Genomic DNA, 19,753 nt, shown 5'->3' with positions numbered 1-19,753 from the left:
TGCAACTTTTTGTAGATTGTGATACCACAGCAACAGGGGAAGGAAGATACCTTCTAGTTCCTATCGTTGAACCATCCAGATCGCTTTAATAAGCCCAAAATCTTGGGAATGTTTACATCCGCTAAATCAAACAAGTTCTCAAATAAATGAGGATTAAAAGTCCTTCTGACTGCCTGTTATAAAGTCTCTTCTTTCTCGAAGACCTCACAGCATCTGCAAAAGTCGTTACTTGCAACCTTTAGTCTGTCAGCATGCTTTTGTTTTTTTTTTTGAAAATATTCACAACCCCCCTTGTGACTATTTATCATTCGATGCCCTTCGGACCTGATCCTGAAAATTCCAATTCCACTGGTAGTTTCCAGTTTCGCAAGCTTGTCTGCTCTATAATTCCCTGGGATACCTCTGTGGCTTGGTACCCAGAACAAGTGAATTTGTGAACTGTTCAGTTATCTCATTAACAGATCTGCGACAGTCGAGGGCGTTTTATGAATACAGAAATATGTTACCCAAAGATTCAATCGCACTCTGGCTGTCTGGGAAGATATTTATAGAAATCGTATTTATGACATTATATCTTAGTCATTCTTCCCTGGCTGTCTATGCAAATTGTCGTTATGAAATTATATTTTAGCCATTCTTCCACTTCTTTAATTGCAGGGATCTCCGCTTCATACACACTACAGTGGTCGGGTGACATTCTCGATATGACCAGTCCTTGTTTTTCAGAATACACCCCAAAAGTCCACCTGGTCGTCTAGTGTGGACCCATTCGTGTAGAAGTCTATGTAACTTCTATTACCAGGGATATCGTAGTTCTAATCGGTACTATCAGAAATAGTGGTACACACACTGCCTGAAGCATCGGACATTGTATTAAGGATAACATAGTACCTGTAGACGCCACATAACCAAAGAGAAAGCTTCCTTAGTCTTACAACAGTGGTCGTAGCAATTTGCCTCGCATTGTGGCGAGGTGTACCATTAAATTCAGTGCATCAGATGGTGTCGGCCTCAGCGCGACTGTGATGCCATCCTTTGGATCCGGCTTATTACTGATCAGTAGGTTGACTTTTGAAGAGCCGTCCACCAGACCACAACACCATATGGCATTATAGGTCTGACTACTGCAGTATAAAACAAGTGCATGACACGCACCCACATCTTTTCCCAATGGCTCCCTTGCAGGTGTGTAGGGTAAGAGTTGCCGTTCAGGCCCTTGTTTCATTTAAAGGTGAATTTCCTGTCCAGCAATCTTTAACCTTTAACTTCAGAGCAGTGGTTGCAGCATTTTGTCTATCCAACATCTCCAGAGCCATGAAGTGTAGCATTAAATTCAGTGCCTGAGATAGTTTCGTCCTCAGTGCGGCTGTGATGCACAAACAAGTACTCAATACAGCTTTCGGTCGAAATCGTAAAAAAAATTATGAAACAGCAGATAATGCTTCTGTCTTAGCAAAAAATTATTAATTTCAGTTTTCAACAGATTTTATCTTTTTTACTAAAATATTTCTCTGAGTGCTAAGCAATATTACGAACAGGTTATTGCTATCTGCGCCTAATTCAGGTTATTTGCTATCTAAACAAATCTTCTTTTTCGATTCGGTATTATTATTCGTTTAATATTTTAGTAGACTAGTCAAAATAGCAGACTTCTTTTGTTAAAACAGCAGAACTGATGTTTTAATAAAAGTTTTGCTATTTAGTGTAAAAAATCAGTAAAGTGCATGGTGATTGTTAAAAAATATTACACCATAGTATGGAGATATACTTACATGGCATGGTTACATTACGTTTTTAGCACCTCGAAATACTTGCCTAGGACATAATTATACGATATAAATTACTAAATTATACGATGGAAATGGGAAAATCTGTCCGTGTTTAGATAAAGCTATATGTTGTAGATATAGGGTTGTCTTCAAGAAGGGAAAAATAAACAATAGGTCCACGAAGGTTTATTCTATTTATTGGAGATGGCGTGAGACTAATCGCATATGAGAACGACGACGTGATACTGATTAAAGGTTTATTTCTGTCGACGATCAACCATCAGAGTTTATAGAAAGATCACTCTAGAAGCTATCGAAATGGGCTTCGAGAAATGTATTGAGGATTAACCCAAGGAAGGAGCAGCTGGTGGTCTTTACTCAAAGATTTGGGTTAGTTTAGGTTCAAAAGAGAGTGCAGATATTAATCCGCCCCATGCCACTAAGGACAAACACCTAAGCCAGTAATCGGCTTGTTGTGCGCTCTAAATACAAAAAAGTAAGCTCCAAAAAGATAATCTAAGTATGGAATACCATGCTACTTATAAAATCCTTAATTGTTTTCCATGTCACTCCCCTAAGTTGGTTTATGTCTTGTATAGTATACCCACCTAAGTGCTGGTATCTGTTAGAAGCGAAAGTCGGGCAATGACAAAGGAAATGCTCCAACGTCTCATTATCTTCCTCGCATGCCCCACACATTCTATCACTTGCCGCACCGAATTTACATAAGTAAGCTCGTAGTCCTATGTGTCCCAACATAATACCAATAGCTATACTGACCTCCTTCCTACTTCCTTTCAGTAATAACCTCGTCTTCTCACAATCTGGATCCCCCCATAGGATTTTCGGCGTCCTACCGACCGTTTCGCTGTTCCACAATGTTGCACGCGCTTCTGTTTAACCAAGTTATTGTATTTGACGGCAGTCCTCTGGCCTTTACCGCCAAATCGTGTGCCCTTTCATTCCCCCTTACTCCGTTATGGCCCGGCACCCAAACCATGTGGATTTTGTCATCCTCAGAGAAGACGTCAATCTCCTTCTTACACTGCAAGATTGTTTGTGACCTTACCGTCCTGGTTGTTATTGCCCTTATGGCAATTTTACTGTCGGTAAAGATGTTCACACTCCACGTCCTCGCGTTAGCACCACACCACCTCGAGCATTTCGCGATCGCCAGAATCTCCGCCCGCAGGGCCGTATTATGGTCAGGCAGTCTAAAACAGATTTCAATCCCTGGGTTCTCAATTTAGACCCCCCAGGTCCACTCTGTTCTCTAGCTTTGATACATCCGTGTAACATGATCTTCCAGATGGCAGTAGAGGAGAGCCTCGCAATCAACCTAAAGGTTCATCTAAGGTATCGGATCGGAAACCTCGTCCATTCTTTCCAGGTTTCCTACCGTCGCCTCGATATACCACGATAGTATGAGCTGCTCATATTCTCAATCCATTCTCCCATCGCCTTAAGTCTCATAGCCGCAGTGGCTGCCTCACACTTAATCTGTATATCAATTGGTCGGATATCTAGAATAGTCTTCAGTGCCCGTGGTCGTCATCGCTCCGCCTATACAAGATAATATGTTCTTTGAACCTGTTGTATGGTCCTTATTTTGCACTTTTTCTCCATAGCTGTCCACCAAACTACTGAGGCGTAAGTAAATATTGGTTTAATCATGCTCGTGTGGAGCCAGTGGACTATCTTCGGATTCAGACCCCATTTCGAGCCTACAGCCAGTCTACATTGTGTACATCATCTTTGAGCCTTCTCAGTACGCTCCTAAGATCACACCTAAGTATTTGACCTTGTCAGGTATCGAAATCGTCTTATTGAGGAAACGTGGTGTGTTTAATTGGTCCACCTCCGTCTTCTTGTGAACAGGCATATTTTAGTCATCTCTGTGCCATATGCAATACCCTTTCGGCCCCTCTGCATAGCTGGTTCGGATCCTTACCATTTAGATGTATTATAACATCGTCTGCGAAGCAGACGGGTTCAAAACCCTTCTCAGTCAGCATCCATAATAGCTCATTTATGTCGGTCACTCATAGGATTGGCAATAAAATGCCCCGCTGTGGCGTGCCTTGTGCCACTTTCTTCCTTATATTTATGTCATGGACACACAATTTATCTACCTGTTCGTATATGGTTTGTCCAGTCTCTAAGGACTCGGAGATTTAAGATTCCGGATTTCAGACTTCTTTGGACGGGACCACTTTGCAACTGTCATAGGAGGCGAAATACCTAGGCCTAGTGCTCGATTCGGAACTTTGCTGTAAAAGAAATATAAAGGAAAGGTGTGCGCTTTCTACTGCTCCATAAGGATGATCGGAGTTAGCCCGAATATAATAGAGGGCCAAAATGAGATTATTACTGACACATGCAGCACCGCAGTGGTGGAAGGCTGTGGAAAAGACTACACGGACCAGTTAATTTCAAAATGTACAAAGACAGGCTTGAGCACGAGTCAAGGTAGCGTTACCCTCCACACCGCAGGAGGGTTTGAAGGCGATGCTGCTTGTACAACCTGTTGTGGTCTACATTCGAGGATGAGGGAACTCGGCATGCTGAACGACCACTGCTTCATTCTGGATACTACGGATGCAGGGAGTAGGCTGAGGAGGGTCTCAGACTTCCCTTCATTGAGACCGATTCTAGTGAGGATTTCCACAATTCGCTTTACCTCAAGGGAGGAGTGAAGGTCTTTCGGGCGGAAGTCTGTGCCATTATGTTGGCCGCAAAAGAGATTCGGAGGATGGACTTACCACCTTTGAATCTCTGGATATATGTAGACAGTATGGCGGCCCACCCTCGAAGACGGTGGGGTCAAAGTACGTGCCGGAGTGTTTGATTATCCAGAACGGGCACCTGGCCAATGAAATTATGTTGGCCTGGGTCCCCGGACTCATCGTTGTTCTGGAAAATGAAAGGGCGGACGAGTATGCTGAGGAGGGCTCCTCCACGAGAAGCAGATCTCTTGCCGGTCTTGCACACATGCCTTTTGTCGAACTATTAAACATAGTAGAGGAGATAGCCAGTGAAGAGGCGGAGGCGAGGTGGTTATCTGTGGACTGATGTCGGATTGTCAGAACACTCTATTGTCGACCGAAAGAGGACTAGAGAATTGCTGGGCCGTGATAAGGTATCAATAAGTACGATTACAGGTATCATAACCAGCGATGGGACATATGGCCACGCGCATGGAAGTCCCGCACCACGACTACTGTGGACGTTGTCTTTTCTTGCTCTACTCACGCTCGTTCCATCCTATGGAGGCGGCTTTTCTCCAATCTCCCCGATTTTGCGGATGTGTCTCTGGAGAGTCTCATTAAATACGTGGATAAGACGGATTTGTTTCGAAGAGAAGGCGATAAAATCCTAAACACGCGTAGGAGGCGAAGTACCAATGTTTGGCACATGGAGCATGAATACTTGAGTGAGTGGCATGATGTATAGGTGCTTGCTCCCTATTCTATTCTTATATACCTTGTATTTTTCATAATTCGTCATTCCCCCGTCTCCCTTTCGGGTTGGAGTAAGCGACTTGTACTTCATCGGCATATTTTTCGGGGAGGGCTACCCATTCAATTTAAACCTAGATATACCTCTAACTTCCAACAAACGCGCTAAGTATTGTTGAAATTGGTAAATAACTTAGTATAGCTCTCATATATGCCGATCTCCCGATTTTATTTCTTGAGGCTCTAGTGGGGACAATTTAGCTGAAATGTTTTGTTACGGCTTCCAACGTACATGCTAAGAATGATGCAAATCGGTCCATCACTTGATATAGTTTCCATATAAACCGATGTCCGGGTTCGATTTCATAAGCTTCTACTATCCCGTAGAGTGGAAGATGTGTCATGTTGTGTTGTTACGACTTTTTTTCAAAAATCATTCTAAGTAGGATCCACATCTGTCGACAAACTAATATAGCTTCAATATAAACTTTAACTTTATCCTTAACTTATCCGATTATCCCGAATGTTTAAACGTGGTATTTTGTTGTGACTTTTGCAGCCATAAACTAGTAAGAGCCTGCTAAGTTCGGCCGGGCCGAATCTTATATACCCTCCACCACGGATAGCATTTGTCGAGTTCTATGCGCGGTATTTCTTTTTAGGCAAACAAAGAATATTGAATAAGAACTGTTATGCTATTGGAGCTATATCAAATTATAGTCCGATTTGGACCATAAATGTAATGTAAATTGTGTAATATTTAGAAAGATAATAAGAATTGCGCTTTTTAAGGGCTCAAGAAGCAAATTCGGGAGAGAGGTTTATATGGGAGCTGTGTCAAGCTATTGATCGATTCAGACTATATTAGACACGTATGTTGAAGGTCATGAGAGAAGCCTTTGTACAAAATTTCAGCCAAATCGGATGAGAATTGCGCCCTCTAGAGGTTCAAGAAGTCAAGATTCCAGATCGGTTTATATGGCACCTGTATCAGGTTATGTACCGATTTGCGCCAAACTTAGCACAGTTATTGGAAATCATAACAAAACATCTCATGCAAAATTTCAGCCAAATCGGATGAGAAATTTAGCCAATCGGATGAGATCTAAGATCGGTTTATATGCCGGGTATAACAGATTATGAACCGATTTGAATCATACTTAACACAGTTGTTGGAAGTGATACCAAACCACTACGTGCAAAACTTCAGTCAAATCGGACGAGAATTGCGCCCTCTAGAAGCTCGAGAAGTCAAGAACCAAGATCGGTTTATATGGCAGCTATATGGGGGGTATACTAATTTCGTCATTCTGTTTGTAACTACTCGAAATATTCGTCTGAGACCCCATAAAGTATATATATTCTTGATCGTCGTGAAATTTTATGTCGATTTAGCCATGTCCGTCCGTCTGTCCGTCCGTCTGTCTGTCGAAAGCACGCTAACTTCCGAAGGAGTAAAGCTAGCCTCTTGAAATTTTGCACAAATACTTCTTATTACTGTAGGTCGGTTGGTATTGAAAATGAGCCATATTGGTCCATGTTTGGATATAGCTGCCATATAAACCGATCTTGGGTCTTGACTTCTTGAGCCTCTAGAGTGCTCAATTCTTATCTGATTTGAATGAAATTTTGCACGACGTGTTTTGTTATGATATCCAACAACTGTGCCAAGTATGGTTCAAATCGTTTCATAACCTGATATAGCTGCCATATAATCCGATCTACGGTCTTGACTTCTTGAGCCGCTAGAGTGCGCAATTCTTATCCGATTGGAATGAAATTTTGCACGACGTGTTTTGTTATGATATCCAACAACTGTGCCAAGTATGGTTTAAATCGGTCCATAACCAGATATGGCTGTCTTATAAACCGATCTTGGGACCTGACTTCTTGAGCGTCTAGAGGGCGCAATTCTTATCCGATTTGAATGAATTCTTGCACGAAGTATTTTGTTATGATATCCAACAACTGTGCCAAGTATGGTTCAAATCGTTTCATAACCTGATATAGCTGTCATATAAACAGATCTGGGGACTTGACTTCTTGAGCTTCTAGAGGGCGCAATTCCTATCCGATTTGGCTGAAATTTTGCATGACGTATTTTATTCTTACTCTCAATAACTGTGTCAAATAAGGTTCAAATCGGTTCATAACCTGATATAGCTGTCTTATAAACCGATCTTGGGTCCTGACTTCTTGAGCCTCTAGAGGTCGCAATTATTATCCGATTTGCCTGAAATTTTGTACGACGGATCCTCTCTGACCATCAACATACGTTTTTATTATGGTCTGAATCTGTCTATAGCCCGATACAGCTCCCATATAAATCGATCTCTTTATTTTACTTCTTGAGCTCCCAAAGGTCGAAATTCTTATTCGAATTGGCTGACATTTTACACAGGTCTCCAATATATAATATAATTGTGGTCCAAACCAGACCATATCTTTATATCGCTCTAATAGCAGAGCAAACCTTTTCTTATATCCTTTTGGCCTAAGATGAGATGCCGGGAAAAGAACTCGACAAATGCGATCCATGGTGGAGGGTATAAAAGATTCGGTCCGGCCGAACTTAGCACGCCTTTACCTGTTCTCATTTCCGTCTCACTACCAATAGCAATGAAGCCATGGTCAAGAGATCTTTAATGTTATGTCATTTGTTTGACCAATAAAATTCTAATGTCATATGTTTTTAAGTTACTTTGATGAATTTCTGTGTTTCACATCCACATAATAAACGACGTTTTTGTCCTGTTAGGACAAAAGAAATGTTATTTATTAAAAGCTAAATTGAATAATGACAGGCCATAATTTAAAAGATGTTGGCAAACTGAAACCAACCTTGAGGCTATTTCACACCCTTTCATCCATTTTTTGCAGTAGAGTCAAGAAAGAGAAAGCCGTCGTCATAACCTGGAAAAAGGAAAAAAAGGAATAAGAAATGCATGAGCTCAATGGGCAGCATTGCTTGGCCATTTATACAAAAGTCATTTCCAAGGCCAGGATTTGTGAGTGAAATGAATGAATTATTCACTTACACCTCTAAAACGGTCCACATTCAATGAAAACATTTTGCCAGCGGTCAGCTTAAATGGTCTATAGGATCTGAGGATGAACATGAGAAAATCATTTTTCATTTCACGCATTTGCAGATACCAAGGACTTCTTAAAATAGCATCTCCACAACGCAGGCTGTTGATGTAAATAATTTCCCCAAAATAGCAAATAATCAAAAATTCCCAGGCGACTAATACCAGGTATTGGCCCAACGAAACAGCCTTCATAAACGAAGAATTTGCGGTGGTAGACTGCAAGAAATTGTAAGAGAAAGGAGTAAAATGATGGTGGCGACGAAACATACATATAAGGGTGGTACAAAAATTGAGCGATCTGCATAAATATAAAGAATTTACTGGTGACACAAATAATCTGTTTTGTTGGAGAAATACTATTTTTAAAATAACTAACGCGAAAACTTAAAACTTCCTTTAAGCCAAAAATGTTTAGTTTCCAGCAAAAGAAAACTTGTTACATGAAAAGATGATTCGTTTGGTATGTATATATCTTGTGTTTTTTTCATTTGGAAGAGAGGGTAGTTAAAAATGTACTCATTTCAGGTTTTTTTTATACCCACCACCATAGGATGGGGTTATACTAATCTAGTCATTCCGTTTGTAACACCTCGAAATATGCGTCTAAGACCCCTTAAAGTATATATATTCTTGATTGTCTCGACGTGCTGATTCGAAATAGCCATGTCCGTCCGTCCATCTGTCGAAATCATGATAGCGGTTGGACGCGTTGCACAAATACTTAATATTGATGTAGGTCGTTGGGGCTTGCAAATGGGCCATATAGGTTCAAAATTGGATATAGCTCCCATATAAACCGATCTCCCGACTTGACTTTTTGAGACCCTGGAAGACGCAATTTTTGTCCGATTTGGCTGAAGTTTTCCATTCGGTGTTCTATTATTAAAAAATACAGGCAATTTTACAGTAAACAAAGCACCAACATTTTTCATAAAAGAAGTTTAGTTGTCGAAAAATTCGTTTGCTGCCAATTAATAATTTTTTTGACTGTACTAAGCACTTAGCATGTCCGTTTATGACGCTGAACGCCTAGGTTCGAATCCTGCCGAGAACAACAGAAACAAGTAAAAAGGTATTAAGTTCGGTCGGACGAACTTTTGATACCCACCACTTCGAATATATATATTAACCACATTTCGTCATAGTACGTTGAAAAGCACATCATTTATGAACCCATAGCTATATCTAAATATAGACCGATCTCTACCATATTCAGGAAGGCTATGTAAGGGTCTAATACAACTCTTTGTACTCAATTCATCGGTTAAAAAATGAATCTTTCATGGGTCTAAGAACTTAAATCGGGAGATCGGTACATGCATATGGCAGCTATATCCAAATATAGACTGATCTGAACCATATAGGGCAAGAATGTCGAAGAGCTTATAAGGGCCCACTGCTCCAATTTTACCAAAATCGGACAATAAATGCGCCTTTTATAGCTCCAAGGCCTTAAATCGGGAAATCGGTTTATATCACAGCTATATCTAAATATAGACCGGTATGGGCCAAATTTCAGCCAAATTGAGTAATAAACTTGGTCCCAAGAACTTAAATTGGGAGATCGGTATACATGACAGCTTAAACTAAATATAGCCCGATCTTGACCATACTCGGTACGAATGTCCTAACACAACTCTCTGTTCCAAGTTTCAGCAAAATCGGATAATAAATGTGGCTTTAATGGGCCTAAGATATTAAATCGACAGATCGGTCTATATGGGGGCTATATCAAGTTATAGAATAAAGCCCATCTTCGAACTTAACCTGCCTATGGACAAAAAAAGCAATCTGTGCAAGATTTCAGCTCAATACCTCTATTTTTAAAGACTGTAGCGTGATTTCAACAGACAGACGGAAAGACGGCCAGACGGACGGACATGGCTAGATAGTTTTTTTTTACGACGATCAATAATATATACTTTATAGGGTCGAACATGGATATTTCGATGTGTTGCAAATGGGATGACAAAATGAGTATACCGCCATTCTTTGGTGGTGGGTATAAAAATCTTCTACGTTGGTTATCCCCTCCTAATGCTAGCGACATTTATGAGGTACTAAGCCATGTTAAAACCTCTACCCAAAGAGGTGCACGCCGTTCGGACGCGGCTATAAAAAGGAAGCCCCTTATCATTGAGCTTAACATTTGAATCGGACACCACACTGTGATATATGAGATGTTAGCCGCAGTTCCTTAGTGGAATGTTCATGGGCAAATTTGCATGATTTGCAAATAGTGCACGATTAATCGATTATTATTTCTGTTATCGCATGATATCGATAACTATCTAGTACAACGTTGCAATGAAATTGTATGCAGAACGTCTGACTTGCACACGATTGGACTAAATTTAGGCAAGGCAAATAATAAGAGGTTGTTTTTATACGGGGACTTCAGACTTGCCAAGATGACCACCGTGGAGGTAGGGTAAATAAGGTTTCACCGACTGATACAAATGCACTAAATCGTATTGGAGTGTTTGTTGAAGATTCATGGGTTAAAGTGTTGTGTTATTTTGTTGTCCCGATTGGATTATCTTAGTACCACCCTTGTATGGACCAAACAAGTTATAAAGGTATTCACAAATGAAGACAAACGTATGTGTGAGAGGCCAACCTACCTTAACAGATACGAATGCCACCAAACACATTAGGAGCATGACTTCTCCAGTTTTGAAAAACCAAATGGGGTTGTAAAAGGTTTCCATTTTCTTCAAACAGTCCAGAATATACCAATGATGCTCTATGCAATTCTTAAATGTTTTGCGGAAGCTTCGATGAAAGTTATTAGATGTAGTCATGAGATCAGGTTGCTCTTGTATTTCATTCGAATGAAACAGCATTTCTACATCGCAAGTCTTCTCCTCAGCACAGTAATATTCATTTATTTCAGGTTCTCTTAATTCTTGTAAATCGCGCAGTTTCCTGTAATGAGAATAGTAATTCTGTTTTCATTTATTCATATACCTATGTATGTTTGGATACAGGGTAGCTTACACAAAGTGTTTTCAAATCAAATGATCACCTTTAAAAATGTTTTTTATTGTTTTAAGTGACAAAATTGTAATTGTGTGTGTACATACATGTATCGATTTAAATAATAAAATAATTCGCAACTTTTGATCGCCAAAAGGATTCTTGGGTCAGAAACAAATCACTCACACAATCCCTGATGGATTGTGTGAGTGATTTGACAACCTCTTCCGGCTCTACTTTAGAGATTGTTCTCATTAGACATTGTCCATACATTGTCTGACTTCTGAATGCAACCTAATGTAATAGGTTATGAACGCTGAAATCTTGAGTATCCTGGAAAATTCCATTCAGAATTTGTTCTGAGCTATTGTCAACTCACCCTAGTATGTTGTTATCTCTCTTATAAATGTTTCGGTCCTTTGGTGCTCATGTGGCTTTGCATTTTTGAAGAGTCTTCTGCAATCCTTTCTTCGACCAAACAGATTTGTCAACTACCGTGGCGGCCGTGCCCTTGGTTTGGTTTCAGGTCATGCAGACATTTCACAATGGTTGAAGCTAATGTAACGATGAATAAATAAGCTATTATCATCTTAGATTTCCCAGTCAAATAGTCGCCTGTTGATAATCGTTCGTTCCCACGCCACTCATACCCGCACTGCCAACCGAGGGGGCCACCTTCCATTACTGAGTGATGCGTACTCCCCATAGTCCGAACCATGGAGGGTTAGTATAGAGTTAAGGTAATACTGGCTACAGAAATTTCAAAGACGGGTAAACACTAGAGTAAGATCGACATACACATTCTGGCTAAATCATCATGGATATTACACATATTACACAACAATGAAAGGAAGACAGTTATCTCTGACAACTACTACAACAAAATATAGACGAAGGATAGAATTCTTTACTGCACGAAGAGGATCGGCGAAGGATATATTATTAAACTATTTGTTATATACAACACATAAAGAGCGAAGCGGATTGTTTAATTCGTATTTAGATCTCACTAAAGGTAGTCTCAGAGGAAAGTTATGTCGAGTATTCCGTAGAGGAATATTAAAATTTAATTCAGAATTGGAATAATTTTACAATAAATACGGCTCCAAGCACCAAGCGTCTCCTTTCGAGCGTTGGTAAACCAATAAGTTTGGCTCTCGTTAGGAGGAAGAACATCAGTCGAATTCCATGGTAAGCATCTAAGTGCAAACAAGTAAAAAGGCGTTAAGTTTGGCCGGGCCGAATTTTGGATACCCACCACCTTGGGGATATGTGTAAACCACCTTTCGTCAAAATCCGTTAAAAAATGCATACCTTATGCCCCATAGCAGCTATATCGAAATATGTTCCGATTTGAACCAAAAACTTATAAGTACAAGTCATTGTTCAATTTTGTATAACAAAGTATTGGTCTTTTAATAAATAAAAATAAACCGATCAGAACCATATACGACATGGAAAGCCTAACATAACTCACTGTGTCAAGTTTCAGTGAAATCGGATTATAAAGGGTGATTTTTTTGAGGTTTCGAACCGAACACATGGCAGCTATATACACATCTTGATCGATCTAGGCCAAATTGCAGAAATATGTCGAGGGACTTTACTTAACTCACTGTCCCAAATTTCGGCGACATCGGACAATAAATGCGCCTTTTATTGCATCAATTGAAGAAGAATGTCGAAGGGCTTAACTTAACTCACTGCCCCAAATTTCGGCGATATCGGACAATAAATGCGCCTTTTGTGGGCCTAAAACATTAAATCGGACAGATTTGTCTATATGGCAGCTATATCCAAATCTTGACCGATATGGGCCAAATTGAAGAAGGATGTCGAAGGGCGAACACAACTCATTGTCCCAAATTTTAGCAAAATCGGATAATAAATGTGGCTTTTTTGGGCCTAAGACCCTAAATCGTCGGATCGGTCTATAAGGCAACTATATCCAAATCCGAACCGATCGGGGCCAAATTGAAGTAGGATGTCATAGAGTCTAACTAAACTTACCGTTCCAAATTTCAGCAAAATGGGATAAAAAATATGGGCCTAAGACCCTAAATCGACGGATCGTTCTAAATGGGGGCTATATCAAGATATAGTCCGATATAGCCCATCTTCGAACTTAACCTGCTTAAGGACAAAAAAGGAATCTGTGCAAAGTTTCAGCTCAATATCTCTATTTTTCAAAATTACAGCGGACGGGCATGGCTAGATCGTCTTAGATTTTTACGCTGATCAAGAAAATATATACTTTAATGGGTCGGAAAAGGATATTTCGATGTGTTGCACACGGAATGGCAAAATGACAAACATTGGAAAACAAAAGTTTTCCAATGTTAGCCGGACTATGCTTGTAAACAAACAGTTAGCCTTATTGACACACGAGGCAATGTGAAAATGTGGAAAACGTAATCTGTTGTCCAAAATAACATCCAGATCAGTAAAGGAATCCACGTCATTCAATTTAAATGAACCTATGTAATAGTCACCTAGAACGAGTCCAGCCCTGAAAAGAGATAGATTCTAGCATTTTTTAAGATTAAGCGTCATGCCATTATCACTGCACCAGAGAGTACAGATCGCTCTGCTAGCACAGTAACCGATCCGGATAATCCAAATTACAAAACAGTTCCACATCATCTGCGAACATTAAAATCCTTGAAAACTGAATAATCGATGTAAAGCAGTGTTGATAGGGAGTAATAGTTGGTTAGACCAAATGGCATATCCTCCGAGAAACCAGTAGTTCAAACAACGTTCGGATTGCACTTAAATTTAGTAATACATCTGTTAACATTTTTATGCAAAGAAATTTTATAACCTTCATGATTGGGGAAAATATCCTGAAGTTAATGAATTGTTGAATATGGCCGTAAGGGGCCTATATAACACTTAGGAAAAAATTTAATAATATTCGTCGATACAACATTCGGCCCTGGTGTTTTGGTACTCTTCAATGATTTCAAACCTTTCAGCACGTCACCCTTGGTTAGAATAATCCGTTGGAAATAATTCAACTTAATAATGTCATAAGCATAGCTGGAACTGAAAGACAACTTGGTATAGCTGCATTGAAAAAATCTTATCGCAAATCTCCGAATCGTCAAAGGATTCCCTACAATTAAGTTTCATGCAATAGTGAAGCGCCCAAACTTTCATTAGAACTCATGAACTTAAAAAGTTGATTCCTCATCCCAGCACTATAATCAGCATAACATTGCATGTTCTCAGTATTATACTGAGCCCTCGCTCTCAAATAATTGATATAATTTAATGAAAATTTAAATTTCTTAAGTTTCCCAAAAAGCCTGCTTATAATATTATGGAAAATGCCTGGGTGTTTTGCTGGATAGGAAATTGCACTTCAGGTCAAACATTTTGGAAAGGGCAAGAAAAACAACTCTTGCCCTATACATTTGCAAGAGACACCTGCAGACATATAAAGCTAAATGGTGTTAGGGTCTGGTGGACGGCGCTTTAAATGTCCAAATACTGTTCAATACTCAGCCGGATCCAAAGGATGGCTTGTTTGTGCATCAGAGCTGAATTGAGGAATTAAATACAACAAATAATTCCTCTAGAAATTGTAGCTAGACAAATTCCTGCGACCACTGCTGTGAGGCTAAGGGAGATTTCTCGTTGATAATGTGGCGGCTAAGGACATATGTTATCCTTGATACAATGCCCGATGTTCCAAACAGTCTGGATTGCACATTGCTTGAGCCGCTTTTTGATAAAAAGTTCTGTATTACTATTCCTGACATGAATGATTGATATTACCAGGGAGGTAATAGAATTTACATAGAGATAAAGATTGGTTGGGTTACATAAAGATTGGTTGCAAACTAGACGACCACGTGGGCTTTGGGGAGTATTCTGAAGAACTAGGACTGGTCATATCGATAAGACTTCGCGACCACTGTAGTGTATATCATGCGGAGATCCTTAAAGAAGTAGTGGAATGACTAAGCTGTAAAGTCATAACGACGTCTGGAATATATATCTTCTCAGACAGCCATTAAAACCCTGGCGAACGCATTTCTGAATTCAAAGCCGCCCTCTACTGTCGCAGATCTCTCAACAAGATGGTTGAACAGTTCAAAATTCACTTGCTCTAGGTGGCGGGCCACAGAGATATCCCAGGGAATTGTAGAGCAGACGAGCTTTTGAGACTTAGACCTTTTACTTCCCAGGGAATCAGTTTTCAGGATCAGGTCCGAAGGACAATGAATTAAGGATGGTCACAATGTGGGGGTTGTGAACACTGAGATATCCCAGGGAATTGTAGAGCAGACGAGCTTTGAAGACTTAAAACTACCTTACACTTCCCAGGGGATCAGTTTTCAGGATCAGGCCTGAAGGACAATGAATTAAGGATGGTCACAATGTGGAGTCTCCATAGTTATGTGGCCTAATCTAAACTTGAAGAGGTCTGTGGGTTTGCTGTCGCTGGTTAGACAGACGTCTCAATCATTGTGGTACATGACACGCCACTGTATGATCGCAAAACATGCTGAAAGACTTAAAGTTGCCAGCAACTACCATAGCATAAGCTGTAAGGATATTTAGGAAGAAGAGAACATCGACTGTGTGTGTGTCCCTCACTGGCAGTCAGAGGTACTTCCACTCTAGGTTCTCATTTCTTTGGCAACTTGTCTGATTAAGCGGATATGAACATTCGCAAGTTACTGGGCTTTTTAAAGCGATCTGTATCGTTCAACGGCAGAAACTAGAAAGCATCTTCCTTCTTCTATTCAATTGCTATCATAATGGACGAAAACGTCTAAGTTTTCGTTTTTTTGTTTAATCAAGAGGACTTCGAGGCAGCCGTAGTTTGGGAGATTCCGGTTTCCATTAGCCTCATCCAAACTACAAATTCTTGGTATACATGAGTGTGTCATTGGTTGAGAAGAGATATCTTCTTTTATTCTGGACCAAAACAAGTGCCCCTGGCCAAGTTTAAGCACTCTTTTTCGAATTTCTCAAGATTCTCAATAAAATAGAGTGCAAGGCGTATTTTATTCTCCTACCTCTTCAAGGGGTCTATGATTTTGACAGAGAAGACCGAGTCCAAGGCAGGTATGTGCCTCTGACATGCATGTGGAGATAAGATTAGATTGGCCTTGAACCCAAGACCCGAACATTTAGAAACCAAACCAAACTCAACGAGTTGATTCTGTTGTCCTTTCTACTATTCCTTAATGGGATGTTTGTGGAAGAGGCCTTATTTATTAAAGCGTATTAAAATTTCTATCCTTAATGTTTTCTACATTTACGTATCTTCTTCTTTTATCAGAAGCCGATTTATATATTACCGTTTACCAGTTCATACATTATGAAAATCCTTTTGCACCAGTCGAATTTTATCGAGAAATTGATGTGGAGATTAAAGTTGTGAAAGCCTTTCCGAAAGATGGAAAGCGTTTTTGCTAATATTTTTTCTATTGATGTGACACGTCTATGGACACAATGCGTCCCTTACTGACTAAAGCACATACCTTAAGTCCTCTTTTGATTTTCCCATGCGAACAGCAACCGTTGCTAGGATATTCTTTAAGCTGCAGAACAGGATATCATATTGGCCTGACATCAAAATGGCCAATACCATGTGAAAGCCACTTGATGCTGAGAAAGCAGCTGCCACTTGAATTTGGCCAACGGATTGAAGAAAATATATTGTCTCATAGATTGTGGGAGCCTGTAAAACGACCTCGGAATTTTAATGTCGCAAAATATCACTCAAGCCAATATTTGCAAATACACACGCACACACCCTCAGACGCATAGTCCTCTGCGGTTATGCATGCATGTTTTGTGGAATACATTTGGACATACCTTGTAGTCCAAAGGATACCAACAGGCCAACGGTAAGCTGCGATCGCCATAGACTATGGGCAATATGAGCCAGAAAACGGTGCCCACGAAACAGCAGTAGACGTAAGTTTTAATCCATCGGTTAGACATGGCGAGACTCTGGTCCATTGTCACGTACGTAAATCCTGCAAATAAAAATGGTCAAAGGAATAAAAGGAAGGACGTCGCATCAATACGCAATGTCCCTCTGTACCTGTAGCTGAACGTGTCCTGTACTTTAAATTGATGGAGTCCACCAACTCCTCCAGCAGACTAGGCCGCATGCGACGAAAGTACACCTTCATAGCAATTGTCCAAATATAAATGATTGTCTGTATCATACAATTGACCAGTAGCTCCAAATCACCACTGTGGAAATTCAAATACAACGTGCACACATACAGCACGGCAATGTGTATGCACACCAGATACAGGAACAACTCGAGCAGCCATTCCACGATTAGGCCCATGCCGCATATATATTGAGGCAACAACCGTTCTAAGTGCATGGGGTACATGGCAGCCGAGTACATGGTAAGGCGTATGTGATGAAAGAGATCACGTCGTTCCTCGATTGGCTCCATCATTCGAATGATTGAGGTCTTCTATTTGGTCGGCAAATGTAAGTGTTGTCACCTGTGCGTCGCGTGGGCTTGCAATGAAGGTAGTGTTGAAAACTTTCCTCGTTTTTATGAAGGCGAGGCGACGATAGTTTGTATGTTTGTTGACACCATAATCACCGCCATTTACAATTTTCGAAGGAGGAATTGCGACAGGCACTTTCGACTTGTCCCATCATTTGGATGCCATAAAACGCTATAAAAAAATTTAATTTTATTTAACGTGCAACAGAATAAACTGGATTTAAGCAGCCAAATAAAAAAACCTTTAAAATAAAGAATAGATAAAATTTCCTATTTATTTACGGACATGGCCATCATTTCATTTCAAATTTCGATCTCTGATTAAGTCTTATTTTACTTTATATATAATTGTCCAATTATTATTTTTGGAAAAATTCTTTTTTGACATTTAAAAAAAAAAACTTAAATTTTTAACATTTAAAGACGCTCCTATTTGTAAGGCCATTTTGTGTCTTTCTTTCTTTCTTTTCAACTTTCAACGATGTTTTGCCTTTCAGTTTAAGTTTTTGTCTTTTGTATCAAGACGCAAAGTTAAGTATTTATTGAAATATTAAGGAAACTATTTTTTGCCAAAGGGAATATTTTCTTTAAAAATTGGAAAGCTGATCATCTTTAAATTAGGTTTGCTAATTTTTGAATCTTTAAAATTAAGACAAAGTTTGTTTCAGTATATTATAAAATTTGATATTTTCTACTCGGAGGCCACCGTGGCACAGAGGTTAGCATGTCCGTCTATGACTCCGAATGCCTGGGTTCAAATCGGGGGGTGAACATCAACAAAATTTTCAGCGGTGGATATCCCCTTAATAATGTTGGCTACTGTTGTAAGGTATCCTGTCATGTTAAAACTTCTCTACCAAATGGTGTCGCTTTGCGGCACGTCGTTTGAACTCGGCGTAAAAAAGGAGGCCCCTTATCGGTAATCCAAAAATTTAATCGAACTGCTTTCATTCATATGAGAGAAGTATCTCCTGTTCCTTACTGGGATGTTCATGGGAAATTTAGTAGCAATTAAGTATTTTCTACTCATTGGATTTGATTTTGATTGTCTTACTGACTACCAAAACTAGTCGGGTGTCATAAAGTGAACAACATGTATAAAATCGTCCTCTCCTCATTTTATATATGTACCAGTATTTAACAGTTTTTCGGAATGTATGTAGCATTGATCGAAGAGTAACTACTGAAAAATAGACTACAGTGAAACTTTATTTGTAGCAAGCTAGAGATTGAATCTTTAATTCAAAGAAGAATTTATACACAGTGATCCAGAATCGATATCAATGAAAAAGTGAAGTGAAAAATCCATAACTTTGAATTTATATACGCAAAATAATGTTTATCCTATTTTTAAAGATTCAAACAAGATAATTAACTTAATTTAAAAGCAAATTTTCCTCATAAACATTCCACTAGGGAACAGGAACAAACATCTCACATATCAATACGTGCAGTCCAATTAAAGTTTAAGCTCAATGACATGGGGCCTCCTTTTTATAGCTGAGTCCGAACACCTCTTTGGGGAAAAGTTTTTACATGGCATAGTACCTCGCAAATGTTGCCAGCGTTAGGAGGGGAAAACTACCGCAAAAAATTTTTTTTCCTGATGGTATTGCCAGGATTCGAACCCAGGCGTTCAGCGTCATAGGCGCGGACATGCTAAACTCTGCGCTACAGTGGCCTCCATTAAAGGTGACTAATTTTATAATTTTTTAAAAAAATAATTACTTCGGTGAAAGATATTATACTTGGTATTTAAGAATTATTCTTTCAATTGGTAGTTTATTATACCATCCATCGAAGAATGGGGGAACATAAATTTTGTCATTCCGAAATATCGAAATATCCTTTTCCGACCTTAAAAAGTATACATATTCATATAAATAGAAATATTAAGATGAAAGTTTTCAAAACTTCTTTTATTGTTCATAGGCAGATTAAGTTGGATGATGGAC

The 19,753-nt window shown here is 39.5% G+C and overlaps 1 protein-coding gene across 1 annotated transcript; it reads right to left on the bottom strand.

The window, feature by feature from the left end:
- Positions 1-8,013: 8,013 nt before the first annotated feature.
- On the bottom strand, positions 8,014-17,851 carry LOC106085814 (odorant receptor 83a). Its single transcript, XM_013250234.2, has 6 exons — positions 17,369-17,851; positions 17,137-17,300; positions 16,800-16,999; positions 10,944-11,247; positions 8,266-8,535; positions 8,014-8,140 (listed from the first exon to the last, which is right to left on the bottom strand). Exons 1-6 carry the CDS (start codon positions 17,739-17,741, stop codon positions 8,081-8,083), a joined length of 1,371 nt encoding a protein of 456 aa, XP_013105688.2. The 5' UTR covers positions 17,742-17,851; the 3' UTR covers positions 8,014-8,080.
- Between the last annotated feature and the right edge of the window lie 1,902 nt (positions 17,852-19,753).

This window comes from Stomoxys calcitrans, chromosome 2 (genome assembly GCF_963082655.1).
Source record: "Stomoxys calcitrans chromosome 2, idStoCalc2.1, whole genome shotgun sequence".
NCBI lineage: Eukaryota > Metazoa > Arthropoda > Insecta > Diptera > Muscidae > Stomoxys > Stomoxys calcitrans.
The sequence above is the reverse complement of the archived record's forward strand: the minus strand, read 5'-3'. Positions and strand labels throughout refer to the sequence as shown.